General features: G+C 38.7%; 1 protein-coding gene across 2 annotated transcripts in view; it reads left to right on the top strand.

Moving 5' to 3' along the window:
- Positions 1-26,485, top strand: part of OGDHL (oxoglutarate dehydrogenase like) — a 46,857-nt gene extending 20,372 nt beyond the window's left edge. The window contains exons 10-23 of one of the 2 annotated variants that reach the window (XM_030453520.1): positions 170-298; positions 673-852; positions 1,123-1,275; positions 2,476-2,578; positions 3,154-3,282; positions 5,544-5,694; positions 7,906-8,033; positions 15,537-15,715; positions 18,869-18,940; positions 20,265-20,390; positions 20,912-20,984; positions 23,001-23,164; positions 23,803-23,957; positions 24,726-26,485. In XM_030453520.1, coding sequence (XP_030309380.1) covers positions 170-298; positions 673-852; positions 1,123-1,275; positions 2,476-2,578; positions 3,154-3,282; positions 5,544-5,694; positions 7,906-8,033; positions 15,537-15,715; positions 18,869-18,940; positions 20,265-20,390; positions 20,912-20,984; positions 23,001-23,164; positions 23,803-23,957; positions 24,726-24,849 — 1,866 coding nt within the window. In that variant the 3' untranslated portion in view covers positions 24,850-26,485. The remainder of the gene's footprint in view (positions 1-169; positions 299-672; positions 853-1,122; positions 1,276-2,475; positions 2,579-3,153; positions 3,283-5,543; positions 5,695-7,905; positions 8,034-15,536; positions 15,716-18,868; positions 18,941-20,264; positions 20,391-20,911; positions 20,985-23,000; positions 23,165-23,802; positions 23,958-24,725) is intronic. The other variant, XM_030453521.1, reaches the window with a different exon arrangement.
- Positions 26,486-27,492: the final 1,007 nt, after the last annotated feature.

Raw genomic sequence — 27,492 nt, 5'->3', positions numbered from 1 at the left:
GCAAAGGCAGCAGAGTGCTGACAACTCTGTGGCTTATTATGAGAAGACAGTTCCATTTTATAAGCACTTCAGAAGAAATACGGAGCAAAGAAAGTCTGCTGAGAAGCTTAAGTTGCAGTTTTGCTTTCTAAGGTATGTGTGGATATGTGTGCATAATCCTCCCTCATAGGTTATGTCCATATTACTACATGGGGATGCTGCCTTTGCAGGACAAGGAGTGGTTTATGAGACGTTTCATCTTAGTGACCTCCCTTCCTACACCACAAATGGCACTATTCACGTTGTGGTCAACAACCAGGTAACAAATAGAACATTTTTCAATCTGTTTCTCTGCTGAATAGTTGCTAGTGTATTTCTTTTACTCGTGTTTGTCATTAGCTAGATGCATTGTCCTCTCTTTATTAGAATGCTTAGGATATTCCTGAATCTGATCTTACTATCTAGCAATTTTTGAGTGGATAACATTTTATCCTCTATGTTTATTTTATTCTATTTATAACACTTAATTGGGTTAGGTTTGCTTTGTTTTAAGGGAGAAAAGAGAATCTAGCTAGCCAAAATGGAAAGCTGATAGTACTGTGGTATATATTAGTATTAAATGAAAACCTCTAATGTTCAAAACAAAGTAGAAGGAGATGCCCACATTTTAATGTTAATTTCTCAAATTTTTAGATTGGCTTCACCACAGACCCCCGCATGGCCCGTTCATCTCCATATCCTACTGATGTTGCTCGTGTGGTCAATGCTCCCATTTTCCATGTGAATGCTGATGACCCTGAAGCAGTAATGTATGTATGCAATGTAGCTGCAGAGTGGAGGAACACATTCAATAAAGATGTGGTGGTTGACTTGGTAAGTCTTGGCTTTCTTAACTCTTCATTCTGTGCATTATGTGTTACTCCCAAATTATTCTGCATCTTAGAAGACCCAGACAGGAAACATTTTGATTTTAATGGCTTTTAGTTTCTTAATTAAAAAAACAAAACCAAAAAACAAGCAGCAGCTCCACAGGAATTCGTGTTTGTATACCATAAACCTGCTAAAGTTTCTGTAAAACTATGATATGGAAAGTTTTCATCTGACATTTTTCCTTCCCAACAGAAGCAATCTTTCCCTTTGTAGGTTTGTTACCGTAGGAGAGGGCACAATGAAATGGATGAACCCATGTTCACCCAGCCTCTAATGTACAAGCAGATTCACAAACAGGTGCCTGTGCTGAAGAAGTATGCTGACAAACTGATTGCAGATGGGACTGTAACACTGCAGGAATTTGAGGTACATGTCAATATAATTAAAGGGAACTTAAGAAGCTGTCTGTAGGAAAGTAAATGTGAAGTGCTTACTGAAAGTGCTGTGTAATTAATTCTTTTCTGTGCAATATGTATTTGCTTCAATTCAGAAATTTGTAAGAGGTGATCATATGTGTATGTTGGAGATGGAGGCATTTGAAAGCTGTTTTTCATCTCTAGAATCTTGATTCACCAGGAAAACAGTGTTTGAATGCTCATAGCTATAACTTTAGGAGGTATTAATGTTGGCAGGCTTGTGCTCAGCAATAATGCAATAAAATAAATGCAGCCTTTTTATTTTCTTGCAATAATTCAACTAAGTTCAGTGATCATTTGAAACACTCGAGAAGGATGAAGTGTAGAGTCAAGTGCCTGTATTAAGCTGGTTAGGTGTTTACCTTATTGTTTTTGAAACCCAGTGTGTAGAATGCAGATGCAACAAAGAACCTTCTGAGAAGGTTTGGTTAACTATGTGGTGATATAATATTGCAGGTTGACAAAAAAGCAGTTTGTATAGGTGCCTTCTGTTATTAACAAGAATGATGACAGCTGAGAACTAGGTATCCTGAATCATTTTAAGGGTCTACCAGTAGTGACATGGGCTTTGGTGGCTGAACTGAGGCTCTTGGATAGTGGGTGTTCAGTTGTACCAATTGAGCTCATCATTGCTGTTTATTAATTTAAAAATTACCTAGCTCATAACTTGAGTGGTTTTGAATTGGTACATACACATAGTAAAGGCATTCTGCCACTGCAGAGCAGGGCTTTGTATCTGCTGCCATTGATAGGTGTGGACGGCGTATTATTTGTTCAGCTCTCCAGCCAGACTAGTTTTCTAGGAGGTTCTTTTCTAGTCCTTCTTAGCTTCTGTATCCTGAAGTATCAGAGCTGGCTAAGGCTGATCTGAGAAGTGTGACTGTAAATTATATTTACAATTCAGCTCTGCCTCATTCAAGAGTACTGCTTGCAGCTTCAGCTCTTGGTACTCTCCTCTGTAACACCTATCCAATAAATGAAATATAGAGTAGTGTGGGTAAGTATGCTTCTTAGAAGCATTTTGAACCTAGATAAAATGAAACTTTTTGCTTGCAGAGGTGTAAGTAAAATTCTTCTGGAATTAAATAACTGTTAAAGGTACAGAGACATTATCCTTATCCATTTCAAAAAGGAAGTTTTTGTTCTACAGGAAGAAATTGCAAAGTATGATAGAATATGTGAAGAAGCATATACTAGATCTAAGGATAACAAGATCCTACATATCAAACACTGGCTTGATTCACCTTGGCCTGGTAAGAAGTGTCCTTTCAATTATGCTAGTCTTAAGATTATTGTGCTTTTATTTTTAGTCTGTATTCTAGGACTCTTAAATGTTTTTTATCAGACAGTGTTCCTTTAGAATAAATCATGTGACCTTTGTTTTGCTCCTGTCAACAGTAAATAAAACATTTTACCAGATCAACTTGAAAGAGGTGATTTTGTTAAAATCATCTAGAGTAAGATGTGACTTTGAAAAAGAGGTCTTGTCAGTTTAGCTGTCTGGGCCTTCAGGAAGAAGGAGCATGTCTGTTCTGGGTTTTTTTGAGGGATTGAGGTGCCATGTGCCTTTACTGGCCTCCACCCACGCAGTTGGGCTTCACAGGGATTGAAAGCAGAAATAAAACAGATCATTGTGTATCTGTCAGATCAAGTTCTGTTGACATGAAGACAATCAGGATGATTGTGGCTTCCAGTGAAAGGCAAAGAACTAAGTTTAGACTGCTGCTTTGAATGTCTTGCAAGAGTTGTGAGTTTTGAAATAAATTGTAGGTCATGTACATAGCTCTTAATCAGTCCTTGAACATCTCAACAAATCTTTCACTTCCAGGCTTCTTTAACATGGATGGAGAACCCAAGAGCATGTCTTGTCCTCCAACTGGCATTTCAGAAGACCTGCTGACTCACATTGGCAATGTAGCTAGTTCAGTGCCAGTCAAAGACTTCAAAATACATCCAGGTCAGCTGGAGTGGCTCTGTTTCTTTCTTGGATATTATTTTTCTGCACTTGAGTTGCTGTTGGGCTGTTTCCCAAAGGGAAAAATGTGACTTTTAAATTAACTCTTCCACCTTATCTCTGTGCAAGGAGAATGTGGCAGTTCAGGTCCTGATGGTTGTTCTCAGTGTATCAGTATCATACCACTTCTGTTCCCTACCTCATTAAAGTAGATTTTTTTCTGAGGGGGTGTAAAAATATCTTTGTAGTATTAGGTTAGTACATCCTTTCATTCTTCAAGACCTTGTGGAAAATGCTGCTACTATGCAGCACGTTTGTGCAACTCAGGGGGAGGTAATACTCCCATCTCCAGAAGCACTTATTTTTTTCAATGCTAATTTGAAGTGGTAATAGATATAATTTGAGGTCTACTTAAGACACTTTTCTTATTCTTGTGCAGAAAGTTGCTAAATGTAAATCTTGGTCTTTCCAGACCCGGCAACACTGATAATACAATATGAGGCTCATTTTAGTACAGCTGAATGGACTCCGTGTGGGCAAATTCAGGCACAGGGTTTTTTTTCTTCAACTTGCCATTCAGTGTCCATAATAGCTGAAATGTATCATTTTTGCAAGAAGTCTTTTTTTGGTCTGAAGAGATTCAGTTCCTGATTTGGCATCTCTTAACAGTAAGAAGTTAAATGTGCCTCTCTCACTGGGGAGTGCCTGGCACTGCATCAGAGTTCTGAGTTAATTCTTTTACTCCCTGGTAAGGTTGGAGTCTGGCAGCTCTACAGGGAGCAGTAACACGTTCATTCCATGGGGAAACATGGAGACACTTAGTTGAGTGGGTTTTTTCTTCTGTTGGATGATAGGGAATTTATTACTGGAGATCAGAAGAAAGAGCCTTGCTTCTCAATAAAATCTCTAGCTAATCTTTCTTCTCCAGAGTCATCCATCAAGGAATAAAGTGGGTTTGCTGTACACATTCTTTATGTTTGTGTTCCTTTGGGACAATTAAATACTAATATCAACAACTAAATACTATTACAAGTAATGATGATAGGGCATTCTCAGTTACCAGTTGCAAGCTTGTTGATTAGATACAATTAATAGATGCACTTTATATTCTACTATGCATTTCTGCACTTTGTTGTGACGCTAATAAATTCAAAACCATAGTCAATAAAATGTATCATTAGACATTCTAATTAAAAGGTAAGACAGTCTCTCTTTACCTCGATTAACTGTAGACACTAAGTAACACTCACTGGTATATAAGATAGATTTGTGGTTCAAAGCAGAGTTTTGTCAGCTAGATTCTTGTATGCAGTTTAAAAGAGAGAGAAAATTTTGAGGTAGTTAGAAGAGGAAGAGCACCTTTGAAGTACTTCATTCTTCCACTAGAACAAAACAGCTTGATATCTTGCAGTCTTGCGGCAAACATTTAGCAGATTGTTTTATCACATGTTTAATATAAAGAGAAAATTTTCAAGATTTTTTTAAAACTTAAAATGCAATAATTTTGATGAGACCATAGTTTTATGTGGAAAGAAAGCAGGATGAATTTTGTAAAAATGTGGAACACAACAATAACAAACCAGCTTGCCAAAAGCATCAGTGCAGATGTGAAAATAAGATGGTGTCAAGTGACACTGATACACTCAGCTTAGAGCCCAAAGCTGGAAGCACTCTTGTAGCTTCAAACTTTCACTCCCTTTAAAATTCTGTGTTGCAACTTGTGTTTTGGCTTACCAAATTATGAAATCTTCACTGTAAAAAAACAATTTTTGGTTACCAACTGAAATTCTGCTGGCAGCTGCTACAATTTCCTGTTTATATAACGTTCATAGTATTGATTAATCCAGCCTGTTTCTATTTTTAACATCTCCAGAAATCCAATAAGACAAATGCTAAGAAAAAAAAGAGAGAGAAGAAAATATGACAAACTCTGTAGCTGATAATTTTGTATTAAACAGCACTTGGTGTTAAGAGATCTGAAAGTAAATCTTTAAGAAGTATTTCACTGTGAGTCTTTTAATTATCTCCAGTAATTTCTGACACAACCAACCTTATTCTTCTAAAACAAGATATGGATGTTATACAAGCTTTTGCCTAGGAAAAAGGTTTCCAGGCACCTTTTTTTTTTGCTTGTTTTGGAAGAAAAAATTGTAGACCCAATTAGAATACATTTAGGCAGTGGGGAAGGAGAATGGTGAATGTAATGTGAATGTAATGTAGCTCTGAAGTACATCCATTGATACCTGAACTTTATCCTTATTTAGGACTCTCTCGGATTTTGAAAGCCCGCTTGGAAATGACCCAGAACAGGGTTGTTGACTGGGCCTTAGCAGAATACATGGCTTTTGGCTCTGTTCTGAAGGAAGGCATCCATGTCCGACTGAGTGGACAGGATGTGGAGAGGGGCACTTTCAGGTGAGTACTGGGGTAACTGTTAAATAGTGTCCCATGATTAAACAAACATTAAACAATGTGTTTTTAAACAATGTGATCTTTGTGGGGGAGGGAAAGTTGAGGCTGTTAATCTTCAATCTGGATGTTATAGATGTCTGGCAGTCAAGAATAATCAAATTTCCTGGGTCTCTTAATCAGCATTTTAAAGACTTGTATTTAATGCAGAATAAATGTTCTTAGATATTTTTTTTTTCTGAAAAGCAGAGGTTATTTTTTATCTGCTTTCTAAGTAAAATTTCAGCTGCAGTCCACCTAATTGCTGAGAAGAGAAGAGTATTAATTGCTGCAGATTCTGAAGCCTTTTCAATACTGTTTCAGTCATGGCTGCTTGGAACTCGGGTGTCCTGTGAACAAACACAGTGCCATTTGGCAAGGCATTTTAAAGTGAAACAAGATCCTGTGTACCGAGACTTTTAATGACTATGGAGCATGAATGAATGCAGAATATTATCACTTGGTAAAAATATATTCAGTTCTGCTGCCTTACCTGATTCTCAGTGGAGTGAAATGTTAATGATGTATTTAATTGAAGCCTTTGATGCAGAGCCCATTGCTGGAGGTGAATGAACTAGCAGGTGCACTGTGCTTCATTGCAAGTGCTTGCTGAAAAGAGAGATAAATCTTGGTGCCTGTCTTCTCTGTTACAGTGTTCTGTTTCACTGCTGAGAGTGGGACTCAGTCTTTTGGGCTTTCTTCTTTTTATTCCCATTCTAATGGCTGTTTTGCAAAGTCCTTTGGATAAGACCTGAAAACAAATTGGAAAATGGGGATATTCCCCTCCCTCCTGCCCTTCCCCTGTCCTGATTTCTCATCCTCTTTGGTTTCAGTACCATGGTCTTGTGGTGAGCATCTTGTGGGAGAGGAACACAACGTGTTCATTGCCAGTTCCCTAGCCATGTGTAGCACACACCAATACACTTGTCTTGAGAATACTGTTTCTCTGTATTCCCAGTTCTCTCACTGGTGGAACAGGATTTTCCAGAACTATCATCTGGATTTTCACAGAATCACAGAATATTTAGGCTGGAAGAGACCTCCAAGATCATCCAGTCCAACCTTTGACTAACACCACAGTCAACTGCTAAACCATGTCCTTAAGGACCAGGTCCAAATGCCTTTTAAATGCCTCCAGGGATGGTGACCACCCTGGGAAGGCCATTCCAATGCCTGACAACCCTGTCAGTGAAAAGTATTTCCTAACATCCAGCCCCTCAGACAGAAGGGCTGGCCTCCTTATCATCTTGGAGACAGTATTTCTGCTGTCTGATGTGTGTATTTCCCCATGACTACTTCCCTCCCTGTACTGTACGTCACAGATTCTCTTTTTTCCTGACTTCCAAGTACATTCCAGAGCTGTTTTGCTTGCATTCCTTATTGTAAAGGGGAGTACAAAAAAGATTCACTCTTCAGCTTGGTGATGGCAGCTATACAACACAGTAGTTGTTACCAGGACAATAACTGTCCTTATGTTAGCAGTTGTAAAGTTGGACATATTGGTGTGATCCACTCAGTTAGTCTGCTCAGAGAGTTAATGGATTACAGTAATTACTTCAGTCATCTCTGTGTTGGTAGTGTTCCTCAGTGCCCCATTCTAATGCTGATTAATGATGTTCTAGAGAACTGTAAATGGTGCATGCGAGTGGGAATAGCAGGAAAGGGGATACAACTGCTTCAAGTTTTGGTGCTGAGATTAGATTAGATCAAAATTTTGCATACAGGACAAAAAGCAGTTGTATTAAGGAAAAGATTGATAGAATGTGCCAGGAAGGCTGAGTGAAACGCTTTTAATAAAATTTTTTTTCTTCTGTTTTTTTATTTGTTTTGTTTTTGTTTTATTTTGTTTTTAATTTTAATCAGTCTATTTTATAACAACATCTACCCCAGTCCTTTCCCTCTCACCTCCAGTTGTAGTAGTTATGAGGTATTTTCTGTTTCCAGAGGAGCTTGAGAACAAGCCTGGCTTGTCACTCAAAGTCCTTGTGGTGAAGCAATTATATTTAGATATGTGATAGCATTGCTGGCGTTCAACCAAACCAGAATGTTGTGTAAAGCAAAGATAACTGTTGCTTCTGTGCTTTCTAGAAGATATCTTTGATGGTTTATCTTTGAAAATAGCCCTGTTAAAGGCCAAAGCTGTGCTTAGCTAATAAATTCTTTTCAATCCGTTTGCAGCCATCGTCATCACGTGCTTCATGATCAAGAAGTGGACAAGAGAACATGTGTGCCCATGAACCACCTCTGGGAGCAGCAGGCCCCCTATACAGTGTGCAACAGCTCCCTGTCTGAATATGGTGTCTTAGGTAATTATCTGACAGATCTGCTCATGTTTTAATAAGTCTCAAGGTTAGGAACTGATGATGCTAATCAAGAGGATTATTTTTTTCCACATTTGGTTTAATGTGGTTAAGCCTCCTGTCTACAAAGTTTTGAGGTTGCCAAAAACAATTGTTTTGAGGCCTCAAAACAATCAAAAGTCTCCTGCTTTCCTTGTATTTTGACATTTTCACATTCACAACATTTTGTATCAAGTGAGAGCCAGGAATTGGAGAACAGGGGCTTGAAATCAGATCAAAATGCCTGAAGTGATTTTCCCCATACCTCTCCCTCAAAAGAGTAGCTCTACCAAAGGATTCAAGACACCTACCCTGTTCATTGTTAGATGTGTCCCTTGCCTGTATTCTTATCTTTCTTAGAAACTTATTGTAGTATAGACTTCAAGCCAAACTCCTGTTGGTTTGGGTTTTTTTTCCATACAGTGTGATATGATGGCTTTTGTTTTTAATGTAAATTCTAGTTTTAATATTTTAGCATAAATTTTAAAAGTCAGAGAATATGCTAGCATTGGTCTCATTCATATTCAGCAGGACATTGGATGGTAATGACAGAAGATGAATTTCAGAGAACAACATAGCTTGAGGAGAAGCAGAGGTCAGCAAGAAAAAAAATGGAAAAAAGCTGTAAAACAGTTATATATGAAATAAGTGTCAGGGCTCTCCCTTTCAGGTTCTGGCACCTCCTAAACAAACATCCCCACATTTTGCATCTATGGGATTTGATTGAAAGTACCTACCTGCTGTACCTGATCTTGGCAATGATGAAGCATGCACTTAATGATTTCTCAAAAGGGGAGAAACTGTCAAAAATATTAGGGGCACTTTGTAATACAGATATCAAAATCCATCCTAGCCTTATCTGAACTGCTATTCTGAATGGTGTTATTCCAAGAAAACAAATTCTTGTTAGTGATAGTATTAATCATAGTGAATTATATTTTTGGTACTGGACAGACATTTTACCTTCAGTTGCAGGGAGTGGATAACTTCACTCTGACATGATGAGGGTGGCAAGAGGAATGTGGAGTACAGAACAAGTATATCTAATAATTTATCAAAAATGTTATTGATTCAGTGGGTAAATAGTGAAATATTTTTTTCATATCCATTTCAGAGCTAGCTCAAAGGAAAAAGATGAAGCATTGTAGTAGATAAAGATGGCAACTGCTAGCTGCTTACTTCAACATTTCAGAAATACTTGATCACACAGTCATTTTTAGGTATTGGCATAGGTAAAAAGCAAGAAATTAATTTCAGATAATTATTTCTGTGGTGGTGTCCAGTTTCCCATTGTTGGTTTTGTGTGGGGTTTCTTAACTTAAAACTGTTTACAGTGGTGCTGACATTTTTATGGGTAAGTGGGTCATAAGTTTCTGGGTTTGTTTTGTGTTTGTTTATTGGTTTTGGTTTTTTGTGGTGGTTTTGTTTGGGGTTTTTTTGTGGTTTTTTTTGTTTTTTTTACAAACCAGTAAAGTATCCAAATATGAAAGTGACAAATGTCTGAAGATGGCTGAAATCTGCTTTTGTTCAAAAAAGTTAAACTCAGTAAGTCTAGGAGCCTCGCATTGATACAGTCTGAAAGGCAGTTCCTACTGCCACAGTTATGTTTAAAAAATTAACTGAGTGGGCTCTCTTTCCCTTCCTTGATTTCATCCTGCTCGCTGTCATTCTTTCTCCTTCCCCATCAGCAGAAATATGAAAGTTGATTCAATAGCTTTCATTGAAATAGGACAAAATACAGGTTTGTTCAGACACTGAAACCAAGTGCAGTTCTGTGCAATTCTGCTTCAGCAGATGTGATGACAGGTTCTTAAAAACTAATCATGTTGATATTTTTAACTCTTGAGAAATTTAAATCCCTCATGTCTGAGATGTTTTCTAGCACTAAAGGAGATAAATTTGATAGTAGTTGATGATGGATGATATTTTTTTAAACAAAAAATGTCATGTTTCTATGTTGAAGTCATCTTATAATGCAGTTTCCAGTCCCTTGCTAGTTTTTAGTTATCAGCTTTCTCCAACATATTTACTCTTATGTATTGTGTCCATAGAGAGACAGTGTTGGGATAAGCAGGAGTATGTGAACATGTCTGATTTGACTTAGATTCTGAACTACAAGAGACATTGGAATTGTTGCCTGTTGGCTGGTAACATCACTGGGTCTTCTTTTCCATATGTGGAACAATAAGGGAACATTGACAGTTCAAGTTTATTATTCAGGAGAAGGAAAAACCCCTAGCACTTTATTTTCTCTAACTGCTATTTCTACTGTATAAGCCAGTTACAATGAGAACTTTGGGATTAGTGCCCTGAATGTGGCACTAATAGTGGCATGGGAATAGTGGAATGGTTGTGAGAGGATTTAAAGGGGAAAAACAAGGTGTTAAGAATTGAATTTATGGCTATGCTAACATGCACCACCTCAGAAGCATTTTTGGGAATTCCCTTAGTTTCTGTAAAACAGAGCTAAGTAAAAATGGATTAAAGAGCCCAGCATGATAAAGCTCCAGATTATTTCCTTGGCAGGCACATTAGCCAGGAGCTGGCATATGTTCAGAGCAGTGAGCTTTGCACCAAGTTAATGTTGAACTGGTTATAAACACCTGGGGTGTAACTGCTTCATTAAAATGATACTCTGACAAGATTGATTCCACTTAGAAATAAAACACAGGCAGTCGTGTTGACTCAGTTCAAACAGTTGCTTATGTTTTGTATACAGAAAGCTGTGGAGTGTGTGTACTGACACATTAAATCATAGTATTTAACAGCCTCTTATAATTCTGCTTGACATCCTGTGTCTACTATTTTTATCTATATAGATTATTAAAATTTAGTTGTGCATCCTCTCATCTGGCTATAAATTCTCCCTTTTACTGAAACTGAATGTCTGGGAGTATGTGATGATTGTGTGTAGTCATTCCAGCAAAGTAGTTTTCTGAGTTTATTTGCTGAACAATAGAGGAGAAAAGCAAAAGTTATGGGTACTCCATGCTACTTCCTCAGCATCTTTTAAATACTTGAAAGGGTCTCATTTCTTTCTTTACTGCCCTCAGAATGACTTGTGTAGTGCTGGTTACCCACCCAGGTGGTGTGATTCTGTTTGGGAGGTCTTGGGCTGTGACATCCTGTACTGGGGACTTCCAGAGAGCATACTGGTGAGATAGACTTGAAACCAGTGTCTAGTTCATCAAATTCCTGAACTGTGAGACCTGAAGTACAGCTTTTCCAAGGGGGCTGTTTGCATTTAAAACAAAAGATTGAAGGAAAAAGGACAGGTATTGATTAAAAATTTCTTTTTGAAATGGACTCCTAGGATGGAATATGTAGTATTTCTGCTACTCATTCAGCATAACATATTTTTAAGGTTAGAAGTAGCAAATACAATTACCTGTCAAAAATTGTGTTAGAGATAGGTCAGATTGTATTAACCAATGAGCAGGTTCTCTATGGCATCTGCATGGAGTTCTAAGAAGGCATTAGTCCTTCTGTGTAATACTTAGCCAGCAGAGGGGTATTAACTTCACTTTGTCCTAGGCTGTGTTTGGGTTTGTGAAGAGGCATGTTCTTCTGTTAGTCCCAGTGCTTAGATTTTCTGTTAAACATAGAACAAATCTGTCATTCTAATTTTCTTCATTCTGACATTAAAGCCCTGCATAATCATTAGTTAACATTCCTGCCCTGAGTCACTTTGAAATCATATCAAATTAAGCCATAGCCTTAGTTAAGTTAATTGAAAAACTACAGTTCTTATGACAATCATGGAAAGTGCTGTGGGGAAAATCACAGCACAATATCCTGTGTAAGCTGCCACTTTGCTTGACAACACCTCTTTCTCTGCCAGAGAGACCAAAGAACAGTAAGAGAGCACAGCAGGAACTGGACTAATAGAAACAAGCACTTATGCCATGGCTGTCATCTAGGGACCTTAATGAACTTCAGCAATTAAAACAGTTTTGCAACCTTAGTCAAGTGCTGTGTGTGCTTCTTTCCTCTCTCCCCTCTTTTTGGAGGTTTACCCAATTGCTGTGCTGGGTTCTGTTCCCCTGTGCCCTGTGTGTTCTGAGCCCTGAGGTTTGAGGGCTGGCAGGTGACTCTGCCACCCTTTGGGTGTGCAGATTCTTTACCTGTCATTCTTTGAAAGCTGCATCTTGCAGCCTGGTTGTCTTAGTGCTCTTATTTCTTCACAGTTTAAACCTGTTGTCTGTTTCTAACTGTGTGAGAGTTAATCCTTTAAACTATAAATCCTGTATAGTTTACCACAGACATGTGTTCCATGTAATAGTGGTCTTGATAAGATTTAATTTTAAAATATTAATCAGAATGCATGGATTGCATTTGGATGTATTTTCACAGATATTTTTATGGCTGTCATTAATCTTGCAAAAGGTGTCTGAGTTAGGATCACACCTTTCAATGCAGCTTCACTTGGGACATTGTCACCTTGTGGAGATGACTGTCACAAAGTGGGTAACAATAGGAAATGAGAAATTACACTACTTTTTAGTGTAAATTCAAGGGTGATTTTGGTGTGTGAAACAGAACAATCTGTATGCCCTGAGTAAGTTTTAAATATGCATGGAGTTCCACAAGTTGAAAAGGACTGTGTGATTATTGATAAATCAAAGTGGTCAAGACATCAGTTCATTCTCTAGAAGCTGGATTGCCCCATCCTTACAGAGAGCAGCATATGTGCAAATAAGTCTTGAACATATTGCATATTTTCTCAACCATGTAACCCAATCAGTAGAAATGGTCTCCTAATGCTCATGTAAAATTAGAATGGGATTCAAACCTATCTAGGGAAATCTATTTTTCAGATACCACTGGGAACATGCATTGAAGTAATTGTGTAAATTTTTCCACTGTTGGCATTGTGTTAAAAGTGATAGAGTCACACAAATAAGGAAGACAGAGATTTAGAGAGTGTTCTGAAAGACAGACCATGTGGGCAGTCAGGCCAAAAGAACAGTCAGCAGAAGCCATCCTCTTTGGTAATGAATGGTTGTGGTGACTCACAGATGAAAGGCTGTCCGCCTGACATAGCAGTCACCTTTTGGCCTCTGACTTTGTAGGTGCCTTTTTGTATGAAAATAAGTGTCTGCTGGAGTCATGGATGGGCTGTTCAGAGTTCAGCAGTCCAGAAGTCAAGTAACTCAAAGATTTCTTGCCATGGAAGTGGTAAACAAAAAGCTGAGTTTGAATTCCTGAGGAATAGACTATGAAGAGACACTACATAAAAACCAATGTGTAAAACTGTTTTCTCTCTGAATAATCAATTTAACTTGAAGCTCTTACTGCTTTTTCTCTCATGCAGTTAATTTATCCTGCAGCTGTCCTTATACTAATCTTCCAGGAAAGTTTGTATAATGATATTGACTGAAGACGTTGTTCCTCAAGCAGAAGAAAAAAATCCTGTAGTTCCAGTGTAGCTGTAGCTGAAGCAACTTCAGTTTCATGCATAGTTAACCTATGTTAAATTTCCATGTCAAGTGTTGGAAGGATGTTCTTGTAGTTTGTGTTACAGAAGGACTTCTTCAATACATGACTAATCTTAGTAGTTTTGTTGAGGATTTTCCTTGGACAGATTCATTTAAACTTTCTGTAACCACATCATCATTAGTTCTCAATTTTATAAAATGGAAACTCTAGACCCTCACTTTTCTTTCTTTTATGTTGTCATGTTTTTCCAGCTTGACAGTAAAAAATTCAGGGAAGAAGCTAATTGTGACATCCATCACATGAAGACAATCTTAGCTTAGAGCTCTGAGTATATCCCTGATAGTGAACATAAACTAAGAGTTGAACAAAACCAAAAAAACAACTTGAATTGGTTTGACTTGACCATGAAAGAAAGTGGTAAAGAAATAAATCTACTCTTAGATCACTCTGAGGCTTTTTACAGTCTTGCAGTTACACAGGAAAGAGTTACAACTTGTAGTAGCTTTTTAAGTAAAATTTTAAAACAGCAGAGAACTAGCTCTGCTGGGCTGGCCTTCAGACAGAGTCTGTGTTGCAGTTCTGCATTTGAAAACAGATCTTTCTGTTCTGTGCATAACCCAGACTTCAACTTAAAACATGTTTATCCATCAAATATTTATTCTCTACATACTTGGATCAGTTTTCCCCCAGAAACCTCTACAGAACCTCTACATCCAAAGTAGTCCTACATATTTAAAGTTCTTGTGTCTGTAAACTGAAAGAGGATATATTTAGGTTAGACATTAGGAAGAGTTTCTTTACTTTGTTTTACTTCTTTACTTCTCTTTGTGTGGCCCTTCTGCTCTGTTTGGAGTTTAGTTCAAAGTCCAAAATGGAGAAGTTTAAGGGAATTTCTGCACTTACCTGCTACTGTAAACCACTGAAAATGGGTCTTTGATGCAGAAAGGGAGATGCTTAAGCCTCTTTGTTTTCATTAGCTGAAGCAGTAATGCCATAGAATCATTTAGGTTGGACATCAGGTCTAACTGCATCAAGGGCAGCACTACTCAGGGCTGGTGACTCAACCATTTCCCCTGGCAGTCTGTTCCAAAGTTTGATAACCCTTTCAGTAAAGAAGTTCTTCCTAATACACAATCTAAACATTACCTGGTGCAACTGGAGGCTGCTTTCTCTTGTCCTCTCACTTGTTACTTGGGAGAAAAGACCAACACCCACCTCACTACAACCTTGCAGACTGGTAAGGTCTCCCCTCAGCCTCCTTTCTTCAGACTGAACAACCCCAGTTCCCATAGCTGTTCCTCACAGGACTTGTGCTCTGGACCCTTCACCAGGTTTGTCTTTCTTTCTTTCGATGTGCTCCAGCATTTCAATGTCTTTCTTGTGGTGAGTGAATGAAGAGCACTTCTGGTCTCCTCTCTGCCATTAAGACAGAGATGTATAGGGTCCTTAACCCTGACAAAGAAAGGATTGTTTACCCAGGTGTGCCTCCCATGCACCTATTATGATCACGTTTTTTGAAGATCCTAAGACTATGATCCTGGCTATAGACTGAACATTGGTTTGCCAATAATTTTATTGAGCATCTGCATACTAGAGAAAAAAAAAAAAAAGAAAGACAATGTCGTGCAGGGCTGTTTGAGTAATAAAATTAACAAGTAGCTTCTTGACCTCACAGTGGGCTGTAATCAGATTTTTACAGAAAAGATGGTACCTGTCTAAGTGAACTCTCAGGAAAACATAATGCAAAAATGAGCTAGGGAGGGGTTTTAGTTTATTTTAAACCTTGTATGATATTTAAATGTTTGAAAAGTTTGGAGGGTTGGAGTCAGTATTGGAAAAATATTATTTGACAGTCTTTCTGATGGAAATGGTACAACTGCAAACTGCATGATTTTATAAGAGGGCTACAAAAATCCAATTTATCTTCTCATTTTGCTTTTCTGTTGTTTTTTTTTTTTTTTTTAATGAGAGACTTAACAGAATCCTTAGCAAGTCTGTTTGCTTTTCTAATTCTTCTTTTTTGGTTCTCAGGTTTTGAGCTTGGCTTTGCTATGGCGAGTCCCAATGCTCTGGTGTGCTGGGAGGCCCAGTTTGGTGACTTCCACAACACTGCCCAGTGTATAATAGACCAGTTCATCAGCTCAGGCCAGGCCAAGTGGGTTCGGCACAATGGGATCGTCCTGCTCTTGCCACATGGAATGGAAGGAATGGTGAGGGCCACTGGCTGGAACATGTGGGAGGGAAGTACTGGCTGCTGTGCTGCCTTCTGCAGCTGTAAAAGCCACAGGGATCTGATGACAATACAAAGCTGGGGGAATGGAAGGTGCTGGTTAAGCATGGTGGACTGCTTCAGTGCTGCAGAAAAGAGTGTGGGTGGATTAACTAGTGGGAACAAAAAAACCCTGAGAAGTATTTCTGAGTTCTTAGCTTTATGTCCTTCTTACTGCCATCTACCACATTTTCCCTGGTTTTTCTGTCTCATTTTATCTCTATCTTTCCCTAAGACACTGCTTCTTTCCCTTGAGAGATGGATTCTTAGGCTTCAGTAAGAAAGAAATCATGATTATCTAGCAGTACTTGCTTTATTTTGCATGAAGTAGTATGTTGGTGTAAACGCTGCAATTCAATTATATGAAACAACTTTGAAACTTCTTCAAAAATTGTTGACATTTGGTAACTTTGATATAATAAGAGATTTCCCTCTTTCTGAAAGAGAAGATTTTTCCACTGATGTTGACTCTCTTTTCTTTGGTGGCTAGTAAGAGGAACTAGATTCTGTCTTAGAGGGAAAGGGCATGGGCAAGGTCTGTATATAATGTTATATGAAGTTCATATCATCAGTAGAATTGTTCTTCAGATCTTTTAAATTATTTTTAAAGGTTATGTGAACATCATGTTAGGTCAGGTGAATTTTCTCCTCTTCAAATACATTAACATTAATAAATTGATGCATGTATGCTTCTAGTTTCCTATTAAGAAAAGCACAGTACATGCCACAATGGCAGTCTCCATCTGTATAAATGCTCTAGACTCTTTGAGTACAAACTGCATCATTTCCATTCTCACAAACAATTAAGTTTATTCAATTATAACCCCGTCCTGATATAGTGGGGTGCATTCATATGTTATGAATGGCTCTCCATACCCATTTGTGCATAAAGAATAAAGGGTCTGATGCTGGTCCTGAGTTCTGGTAAATGGATTTTTTTTAATGAAACTTGAGGGACAGCCTGAATGTGCTCTCAGGAGGACTTGTGGTCCTTTGCAGGGAAGCTCTCAGCTGGAGGGAGATGATTCTTTGCTACTTACCATACAGCTAATCTTTCTTTTCTTTTAGCCACTTGGCAGCCAGGATTTTGCCCAGACCTTATGAAACACTGATTTTGCTACTAGTGTCAGGTGTTTTCAGAATATTTAAGAATCCCACCAGGCTGCTGAAATCCCTTCTCTTCCCAGAGGAGCTGTCCATGGCAGGAACCTTACGCTCTCCTTAACTACAGTTAAGGAGGGCAGACTACAGTTGGGAACAGAATGATTTGGGGAAGGATTCAAAATGGGATATGGATCCCTTCACCTCTAGGTCATGCATTCAGAGGCAAGCTGGCTGTGATTGAAAGACTCTGCTGCCCAATATCTCCTTGGGGACTCATCTGAAAGTAGCTAATGGATTCAGCATAGGTCTCAGTGGAAATAAACCCTGCCCCATCCCATGCAGCAGTTGCTGGCAATCTGACTGGTGTCAAAGAAATCAAAGATGGATGTGAACATTGAGGCTCTGGATTGAGGTTGTTGCTGGGGCAGCATATGTGTGTATGTAGGAAAGCTTCATGTAATTGTTGGCTAGTAACATCTCTTTTCAGTGTACAGAACCCAGTGTGCTTGTGAAGGATTGTGCTTATAGGTTGTGCTTTGTGTAGGATTTGATTTGCAGCAAATAGAATTGTGCAGCAGAGGTATGGTAGTATTGAACTGTTCCTGTGCACCATAGTTTTGTGCAGCTTTGCTTCTTGTTCTCAAGCCCGTACCCACTTCAGCCCAGATGATTTGACACCTCTGAAGTGGAGGCAGACTTCAAAAGAGTAATTATGGAAGGCACAGTTCCTGAATGTTTGTTTTACTCCTCAGTGGCCGGTGGAGTGTTTTTCCCTTAATCCATGGAGTAGGGTGAATTTTGCATTCAGAAGCAGGGAGTATGATGTGTTGAATCAAGGTGAACTGCTATCTGCAAAACAATGAGTCACTGTGGACATCATACATTAATGCTTCAACAGAGGAAGTCATGATGAGGATAGGCCATATAAAAAAGAAAGTTCTTTATGAACATTGTTAGCTTAGGGACTATGGAGAGGTTTGAGAGGTGTAATAGTCTATGTCTGCAGGTTAAAATACCTTGCAGCTGTCTCTGAAATGAAAGTCCTGTCTAACAGTAACTGTCACTGGAACACGCTAAAGCTGACAGCATTAGCAATAAATAAAAAAGCACACTGCATTCTCAGACTTCTCACAGCTTTCTCTCATCCTTTATAAACCAAGGACATGAGAAGGAATATAGGAGGTTGTTATGCACCTTCTTCCTGATACTGTCTGTAACCAGCATGCAGTTTTTCCTAGTGTAAAATGAATCTAATAGCGTTTGTGCACTAAAAGAATTACTTTGAATACTGTTAGAGAGGCAGTGGGGGTGTGTGTTCAGTACTTTGACAACGTGTAAAATACTTCCTCAGGAGGCAGAAATTAATCATAGGTTAGCTTGGCAGATAATGTGTGCATGTATTTTGATGCATTTTAGCTGAAACCTTCAACTAGGCTGCTTTTGCTATACTGAATACAGAGAGATCCTCAGAGAGATCCTGAGATCTGCTTGTTGTGTTGCCAATAAAGCAAAGGTAGTCAGCAGTTAACTTTGTGTTTGTTCAGCATGCAAGTGTGGTTTAGCCTGGAGAAGCCTGAGTCCCTGCAGTACACTGAGGCATGAAGTGTTTCTCCTCCTGACGTGCCCCCTGGTCCTTTTTGCCCTGCATTAGCAAGGTTGTTGTTATGCCCACATGGATCTAGTGCCCTTTCACTGGTCTTCCCTTTCTTGCCTCCTGTGCTGAGGCTAGAAATTACTTGCAGCTGGCAAAAGCACTGGAAATCCATCTAAAACCTGGTCTTCTCCTATGGGAACAGTTCACAGAAGACAAAGAATCCCAGTCCTGTGGTGTGTCCTCTGCTTTCTCATTGCTGCTGCCATTGATGCATCTGGCTGGGGGGTGCAGGTGTGCACCCCGGTGACTGGAGGTACTTATGCAGTGAGTGACCCAGCCTGATGTCTAACTGCTGATTTGGCTTTTTAATGTGGTTTTAAATTATATCTTTACCAGGGTCCAGAGCATTCATCAGCCAGGCCTGAGAGGTTTCTGCAGATGAGCAATGATGATTCTGATGCTTATCCAGTAAGTAGATTTGCCAAAGGCCATGCCCTCTTTTGCCTTTTTTTGCCTCTTCACATCTGAGGGGTTTTGTTTGTTTGGGGTTTTTTTGTAAAAAGCATCCTTTTAGCAGCTTATAGTGGGTTAAGATGCAGCTTCAAGAATTGGTGTAACATTAAGTTGATCCCAGTAAAAGGAATGGAATTATGCAGCATGTTGCTTCATTTCAAAGCTGAAGTCATATACAATTTATCTCTGGCAGCATGATCGTTTTATGGCTATCCTCAAGGTCAGTGATTCTGCATTTTTATAGTTCTGTATGTACTGCAAGTAGGTGTCTCTAGCTCATTTCTAAAGGAGGCCAAGTGAGCCTACTTCTTCCTTTTTGCAGTGAAGCTAAGTTGTACTGCTGGGAGCATGAAAATTGGCAACTTCTGAATTTGATTCAGCTAAAACTTTTAGATGTTGGTCCTTCATTTCTACAAATAAAGTAAATAGCTCTAGAGAATACTGGACATCCACGTCTCCACTGCAGATTTCCAAAGATACACTGCTATATATTAATTGAAAAGCCCACCTATTACAAACCCCCCCCCCCCAAAACTAAACACAAATTAAAATGTTTCAGGTTTCGCCCTGTGTTTGTTTCCTTTGGGGCAATGGTAATTCCAAAGCTATGTCCCTCCTCATGTAATAGTGATTTTTGTCAGCTCACTGTCTGACTGATGACATTCAAGTACTGTTGCATTTAATAGGCAAGTTATAAATTTTATGACAGAAGATCAAACCATGGACCAGGAAATCATGGTTCATGCTGTACCAGTCTGTTGTTGTTATACCTATACTGATATTTATATTTACCTGATACAGATATATGTAGATAAAGATTAGAAAAACCTGGTACTCATAAAATACATAAATATAAAACGTGAAATTTATGTATTAAAATGGTATAAGATGACAGGACACCTATCAAAAAATGGGAGAGAGAGAGAGTTAACTGTACACTCAAAAATTTACATTTTTAAGATTCTTTTAGAGGGGTTCTATTTTCTCTCTTCCACCTACTGAAATTCTGGCCCACTCACCCTTCCTTCCTGGACTTTCCAGCTTGCTGAAACTAATAGCAGCTTTTTGTCTTTGTTTGCACACAATTTTAGGAAGAAGTAGAAACAAGGGAGTGATTTGTAGGGGTGCTTCCCTGGCTAATATGATTTCAGCAAAAATCTGCTAATTAAGTTTTTTGAGGAAGGAGTTGCTGAGAGTCAGAAATAGAAGAGTGGCTTTCAAGCCTTTTTTCTTTTCTTTTTTTCCTTTTTTTCTTTTTCTTTTTTTTTTCTTTTTTCAGGAGTTCACTGAGCAGTTTGAAGTTTCCCAGCTGTATGAATGCAACTGGATTGTGGTGAATTGTTCAACCCCAGCCAATTACTTTCATGTCCTCAGAAGACAGATCTTGCTGCCATTCAGAAAACCGGTAAGGTCTCTGTAACAGACACGATTATTTTAGTTGTATGACAGACTGCTGAAAAGAACAAAATTAAGTGAAAAACCTAAACTGAGCACAGATTTGATGTAATGAAGCAACTCTGATTTATGAAAATTCTAAAACTTCCAGCTTTACTTCCTTGTGGCTGGGCAGACCTTCAGGTGAGCTTATCAAGACACTGTGTAGCCAGCAGGTTGAGTAACTGTAATCTCCATGTCTAATTGCTGGAATTTCAAAAAGCCAGCATACAACTGCTGGATGTTCATAGCCTGTGATTTCATTTTGGTCTCAAAGGGAAGCAAGTGATGCTTTTTGAGAATCTTTAAAGGGAGTGGACTACCCAAATCTCTTGAATAATTCTGAAAATTTCCAGGCTTTCAAAACGGGAAAAAATGTGTTTGCTATTTACATTAGCATATTCTGTTTGTGCTTTTTGTATGAACAGTGTTACAAATGTTGCATGTAAAATAAACGAGCTCCTGAGTGTTGGAAAAAATTCTGTCTTGCAGCTGATTGTTTTGACACCCAAGTCACTACTGAGGCATCCAGAAGCTAAATCCAGTTTTGATGAAATGGTGTCTGGTAGGTCACCTTCAAGTGTTATGGACAAATAATTAGCTACACTAAGTCACATGTCAGTGTGAATAAGGGAATCTGTGCTGGAGAGTTTGCCTTTTCCTTTGGTGTAATTTGTGTGGATGTGTTGTAGTGAGATCTAACATGAACTTTGGCTGAAAAGTCTGCTTTCAAGTGTGGATTCTTAATTTTAACAGATTTGTCTTGTAACCAGCCACTAATTTTAAAGGCAGTGGAAAATACATTCCTTCCTTAGCAGGGTGTTCCCCTCAGCAGGTCTCTCTGTTCTTTTTTCATACAGAAATTGAATTGTTCTTTGTACTGCCCTCACCAGATGTGAGGGATGGGTTGTAATCACATCATGCCCATTTGGAAGAGTGAGGGGCCTGTTTCTTCTTACAACACTGAGTTGTGGGGTTACCATGCCACAGCAGTGAAAGTGAAATCAGTGGGTTCAGAGCTGTAGGCTGTCACCATGCCGTCAGCACCAGGAGAACTGTAGTGACTGCAGAGTTAATACTAAAAACTGCAGGGATTTGTCTTGCTGTGCACTGGTTAGCACATGTTAGAGTGGTGTGAAATGTAGTGAGTGATTAAAGCAGTTGTTCAGAATGTGGGTGTTGCATGGGTGTGGTGGTCTGGATCCAGTTCTGGCAATTGACTGCTACCAGGGAAGAGTAACTGCTCAGGTTTTTAAAAGCCAGTTGCAGTGTATAAACATGTTTAGATATTGCATTATCTCCTTTTTGTAGGTGAGTAAAGTTTGCTTCTTGAGCTGTTTTTGATTACTGTTTAAAATTTGTAGAAATTTTAAGTTTAGAAATTCTATAGGGATTGATTTGTCATTTTGTCTTGGGAACCCACTCTGCTTCAGGCTTACCACCAACAGTAGCTGCTAAACTCCTCATCAACATTGAATTCTAATAAACCTTCCTATTCCTGCTGAAGAGGACACTAAGTAGTAAAGTATTGCTGACTCTCAGCTAACTCTTTTTGCACTGATTTTTAACTGAAAGCTGAGAAAGAGAGGTTCACTGACTCCAGCTGACCCAGTGAAGTGTAGATTCAGTCTTCTTTAATGATGAATCCTGCTGTTCAGTGAGACAGTATAATTTTGATATAAATCAGTTCCTCTCTCACATGTTTGTGCTGCTGCTTTTCTCCTCTCAAGATAAATAGTTCAAACAGGAGCTTATTCTCCTGATAAGTGAGTGTGCTGATTCAATATGGGAGGTCATGCCACTGTCTGCTACCTTGCAGTTGTTAATGTGGGAATAGTTCTAATCAATCATCCAAGGAGCAAAGGAAGGGGTCTTTTAGACTATCAAGTCCCTCTTCCAGTTTCATGTATCCCAAGCAAATTGTTCTCCTGGGAGATGATATCAGAGGGGAAAAGGTACCTAGCAGTAAGGATATGTCTCTTAAATTGTCTTGTCACTTATGCATCTGGCTCAGTAGGATGGTAATTCTTCCTTTGGCTAATGTTTTAGCTCTCAAGCAGAGGTTTCAATCACATAAATATTTGGCTGTAATATATGTGCTTGTTAAAATTATTTTTGCAGTTGCCAGATTTATTTGCATTATGAATATGTGCTGTGCTTTTATATAAAAATGTTCTAAAGTTTTCTGAACCTATATTAATGTTACATGGTTAATAGCATCTTGGAAAGAAGAAACAGTTTTTTGGGTAGTTCTCTGAAAAAAAACTAAGGAAAGGTGAGCTACTGAGCAATTTTAAAGCAAAGGTGTAATGCACAACACAAAATTTAAAAAGAATCCACTAAATATGTTATTATATGTCTGTCTATTAAGTGTGAAAGAGTGGATTGTTGACAGTCTTGTAACTTCTTGAAACTAAACTTCTGTAAGTTATTTTAGCACTGACTGAAAAGTAGGAATAGAGAGAACCCTGTGAGCATTATTACAACCTGCTGCTTGCTCATATAAGGGCTGTTTCTTGGGCTCCTTTATTACAGCATCAGTTCCACTGGGAGTACTTGGCTAATTTGTGCTCTTTACCAGGTACCACTTTCCAACGAGTGATTCCTGAGAATGGGCTGGCAGCTCAGGCACCACATGAAGTCAAGAGAGTGATTTTCTGCACTGGAAAAGTGTATTATGATCTTGTGAAAGAGAGAAAGAATCAAGACCTGGAGAAACAAGTGGCTATAACCAGACTTGAGCAGGTGAGCTCCCTGACCCTCAGAACAAGTCCTTGGGGAGACTTTCAGCAAGGAATTCCTATGCTTTTTAAGTAGGTATCACTTGCCAGAGAAGATGGTGATAGCACTTTTAGCACTTGGCATCTCACAAGACATTATCTAACCCTTCATGGCCTTGTGGAGAAGGAACACATCACCAATACAATGTTGACAACAGGACAATGAGATCCAGAAAGCTTGATAACTTTTCCAGAACAAAGCAACAGAGTGAAGGTTACAGTATGATGGCACCTTAAATTTGTATATCCAATCTGCTAGGTTTAAATGTTGTGAATAATACACTTTGCTGCTGTATTGTTATTCACTACTTAAGGACTTGAACTGTCACAGCTACTTCACTAGAAATATTGTAGGAATGCAGGAAATATGGACCATGACCTACTTCTGTTCATACTGGTGCAGCTGTAAAATACATGTGTATTCATTTCTGATAGCATGAATTCAGTTAAAGAAATGTGAGTCACTTCAAAGAACATACAGCAATTTCATGAAGTACTAAATGGTTAATTAAAATGGTTGATTGCAATAGGTAAAAGGCTTTCCTACCATGGGCTAACATGAGATAAGAGAAAGCTTTTCTAAATACTACCCTCTCTTTCCAGATCTCACCATTCCCCTTTGACCTGTTGAAAGAAGAACTTGAGAAATATCCAGGTGCTGATCTGGTTTGGTGTCAAGAGGAACACAAAAACAGTGGATACTATGATTATGTCAAACCTCGTTTCCGCACGATTGTGAACCACACTCGACCTATCTGGTATGAGACTATAAGCAACTGCTGGGCTGATTTGGTTTTAAATTTTTCTTGTTGGCTTTTTTGTTTAGTTGGTTGGTTTTCTTCTTGCTTTTAAATTTGTTTTTTACTTGAAGATGTTATTAATGGGGAAGTTAGGTTCTTCAAAAATTAACACATCTGAATTTGAGTTCTTGGGCAAAGGAGGGAGAAGTCTAGATATTTCTTAAATACATCGTGCATGTCTTGCTCCTCCTTGTAGTTCTAAAAGAAAACCAGTAGCAACTAGTTCTGTCTCTTTATTGCCATTTAGCACAGCATTTAGGTCTGCTGGACTTCTCTCTCATCTAAGATTCTGTCTTTTAAGAATTTCACTCCAGATATTAGGTTTCTGGAGGAAATAACTGTAAGAGCTCAGTCTAGGTATCCTTGGATTTATTTTATATGGTTGACTTGCAGACCTGCCCATGCAGCTTGCAGTGGAGTAAGAGTCCTCCTGACCAAAAGACAGTAATCCATTTATGAGGCAGTGTAGCTGTCTGCCCTGGGAGGGATGGAGGAGAAGACACAGCTTATTAATGACAAAAGGGGAGGAAAAGAGGGGAAAGGTCACCAGAAGGTATAACTGATGGTGCAACTTAGGTTGATTTTTATTTAAGAAAAACTGATGATTAAATGTCCAAATCTGCCAAGCTGACTAGAATGCATTTAGCAGCACACTGTCATGTTTGTTAGTGTTAAATAGTCTCTTTTCTCTCCTCATTTGTCTGACCAGTTCTCTTTGTCATAAAGGTATGTTGGCCGAGAACCTGCTGCTGCAGCTGCCACAGGCAACAAGAACATGCATTTGGTGTCACTCAGAAGGTTCTTGGATACAGCTTTCAACCTGGAAGCCTTTGAAGGGAAGACATTCTAACTGCAGGGCACCAACCCATCTCTGAGTAGTATTCTCTCAAATCACTGCATCCAAAATAGAAAATAAAAGTGGGGAAAATACTGGAAGTTATGTATTTTTGCTTTATCAGATATAATGGTCCATCTGACTTCATTAACCTACAACTTGCTCCCCTGTTTGTAAGGAAAAAAAAAAATCCTACTTAGCCTTTCACCATTTTTTTGTCTATTTAGATCAGGACCTCTTTGGCACAAGGAGAGCCTGTCCAAGGATGCATTGTCTAGCTCAGTGGAGCTCAGTGAGGCTCCAGTCTCAGTCTGTGGGCACTGTCTGATTACTTTAAGTAGAGCAGGAACACAGACAAACTGTAGCTAGGCACATCCCTTGAAAAGATGGTAAGATGTTTGAGAGCCACCGAGATACCTTGTATAATGAAAATGGTCAACAGTTATTTCTAGGTATATTGGAGAGGAGTAGTGAAACCAAAAAGCAGAGATGGTAGATGGCTCTGGTAGGGAAATGTACTGGTTGTGGCTGGTGGAAGGAGATGGCAAGGTAGCCTGGTGATGTGAGGAGAAGGCTGGAAATTGGGAGTCAGCTTGAATGGCTGCTGAACAGGTGATAGGTGATAAAAGGAGTAGTGTGGACCACTTAGGTGTAACGTGGAGAAGAGTGAAGCCAGAAACTAAAGGGACCAAGAAAAAGTTTGTTGGGGTAGTTGAGGAGGGACCACAGCTGACAGAGCAGTGGGTGATCAGCAGGAGAATTCAGTATCAAATGACTTGAGAAGTAAGAGGCAACAGCAACAAATGCTCCCACTCTCTGGGCTGCCTGCTTTGGTGCTTTTTGGTATCAGGGAACTGTGCTGAGTGTGCTCCTGGAACAGAGTTGTGTTCTTGGCAGTACATTTTACCCTGCAGAAGTTGTATTGGCTATGGCATAATAAAGTTTGACAGTTTATGCCTGATTCAGAGTCAGGTGATGTTGGAAAGCTTCTTGTCTCATCAAAATAATTAAAAAAACACTATTAAAAACCTTTAGCTATTATCAGGTACTTCTCGCTGGGGCTGTGTGGGCTTATGCTGTCCCTTTATTTGGCCTGGAGACAACACAGTGGTGAAAAAAATGTGGTAAAGTACTTGCCATGGGATTCAGAACCAAGCTTAGTCTAATGTTTGTGAAACTCTCTGGCACCTTTTAAAATCAGGCTCGTTGCCCTAAACTTTTTGTCTCATTGAAACAGTGAGGCTAATTCAGTCTTTTGAAACCTAATGAACTTGGAAAGCACTTCAGTTGACACTCTCCTGTCCTTTTCTGTAGCTCAACAGCTGATAGGCAGTAACCACGACACAAAGTATTTTAATGCTTTTATGAATGCTTCCTTCTGTGGCAAGAACTGAGTGCAGCTATATATTGTTGGCTGTTTATTGTATTCTCAGTCTGCATAAGGCAGGTCAGTGCTGCATGAAATAAGATAAATGCCACTTATGCCACAGTATATGCAGAGGTAGAAAACAAATCATAGAAATGTAAGTGGTAAATGACAGGTTTCCATTTTCATTGTGTATCATAGATTGTGGTATAATACTTGCATCAAAATTCTATCAAAGAATGTAAAAAATGCAATAAAATAAAAATACATAAGTATAGAACAAAATTCTCTGGTATGGCTGGTTTTTTTGACAGTTTCTCCTTTGGCATTAGCTTCCCATTCATAATAGTGCAGCTAATTTTCTGTTTGTTTCCTTTTCCTTCAGTAGTGGCTGATTTAAATATAGTAGCAGTGAGAGAGAAATGTTAGGACTAGAAAAAGATAATTATTCAAAACCACTGGGTTAAAAGTAGTAATGCTACCTAGGCTATACTTGCCTATCCTGCACTGGCCTGATCAGCCATCAGCACTCTTGCAGCAGGCGTGGGGAGAGCCCTTCTTACATCTGCATTTGCAAAGTCAAGCCAGGATATGATGACTTAGGTTACATTAGAACATTTTGTTTTATTCTTTTTTTTTTTTTTTTAAGTAAAAAGTGAACATATTTTGATTTTGAGCAGAATTTTGAAAATGCTGGAACTTGACTGGAATTAACTTCTCTAATTTCTAAACACTGGAATTAATTTCTCTAAATATGTTGGCTCAACATATGTTTCTATTGAATTACTTTCCCTCTTGCCTGCACTTTTAGATAGTAAATATTTAAAAGTTGCTAAAACATTGTAAATTGCTAAATACATCAATTATACTTATTTGCAGAATTCTGCTTTTCTTCAATAATGCCCCTTGAATAAAAAGCTCTCACAGAGAGTTCTTAAATCAATAAACATTAAATAGATGCATTATGAAAAATGAATGCAAGTTTCTGTAATGGCAGCTTTAAACCAGGTTGGCTATCTCTGAGCTCACAGAAAATGAATACTTTGTTAGCTGACAATCTTTTTACATACTGAATAGTAATCAATTAATTTTTGTAGAGTGTATGAAAAGGACTAAAGTATTACAGAAGCCTCTTCTGCAAGGACTTCTGCAAGTAATCTGCACTGGCATTCAAATCACAGCATTGTAACTCAGAAGGAAGAAATGGCAGATGTTAGACTCCATTGACTTCATGGTATTTGCTGTGATACCACATCATGCATGGCCACAGCAGCAAAAGACTTGCTAAGACA

This window comes from Calypte anna, chromosome 6 (genome assembly GCF_003957555.1).
Source record: "Calypte anna isolate BGI_N300 chromosome 6, bCalAnn1_v1.p, whole genome shotgun sequence".
NCBI lineage: Eukaryota > Metazoa > Chordata > Aves > Apodiformes > Trochilidae > Calypte > Calypte anna.
This window is presented reverse-complemented; position numbering and strand designations above follow the sequence as displayed.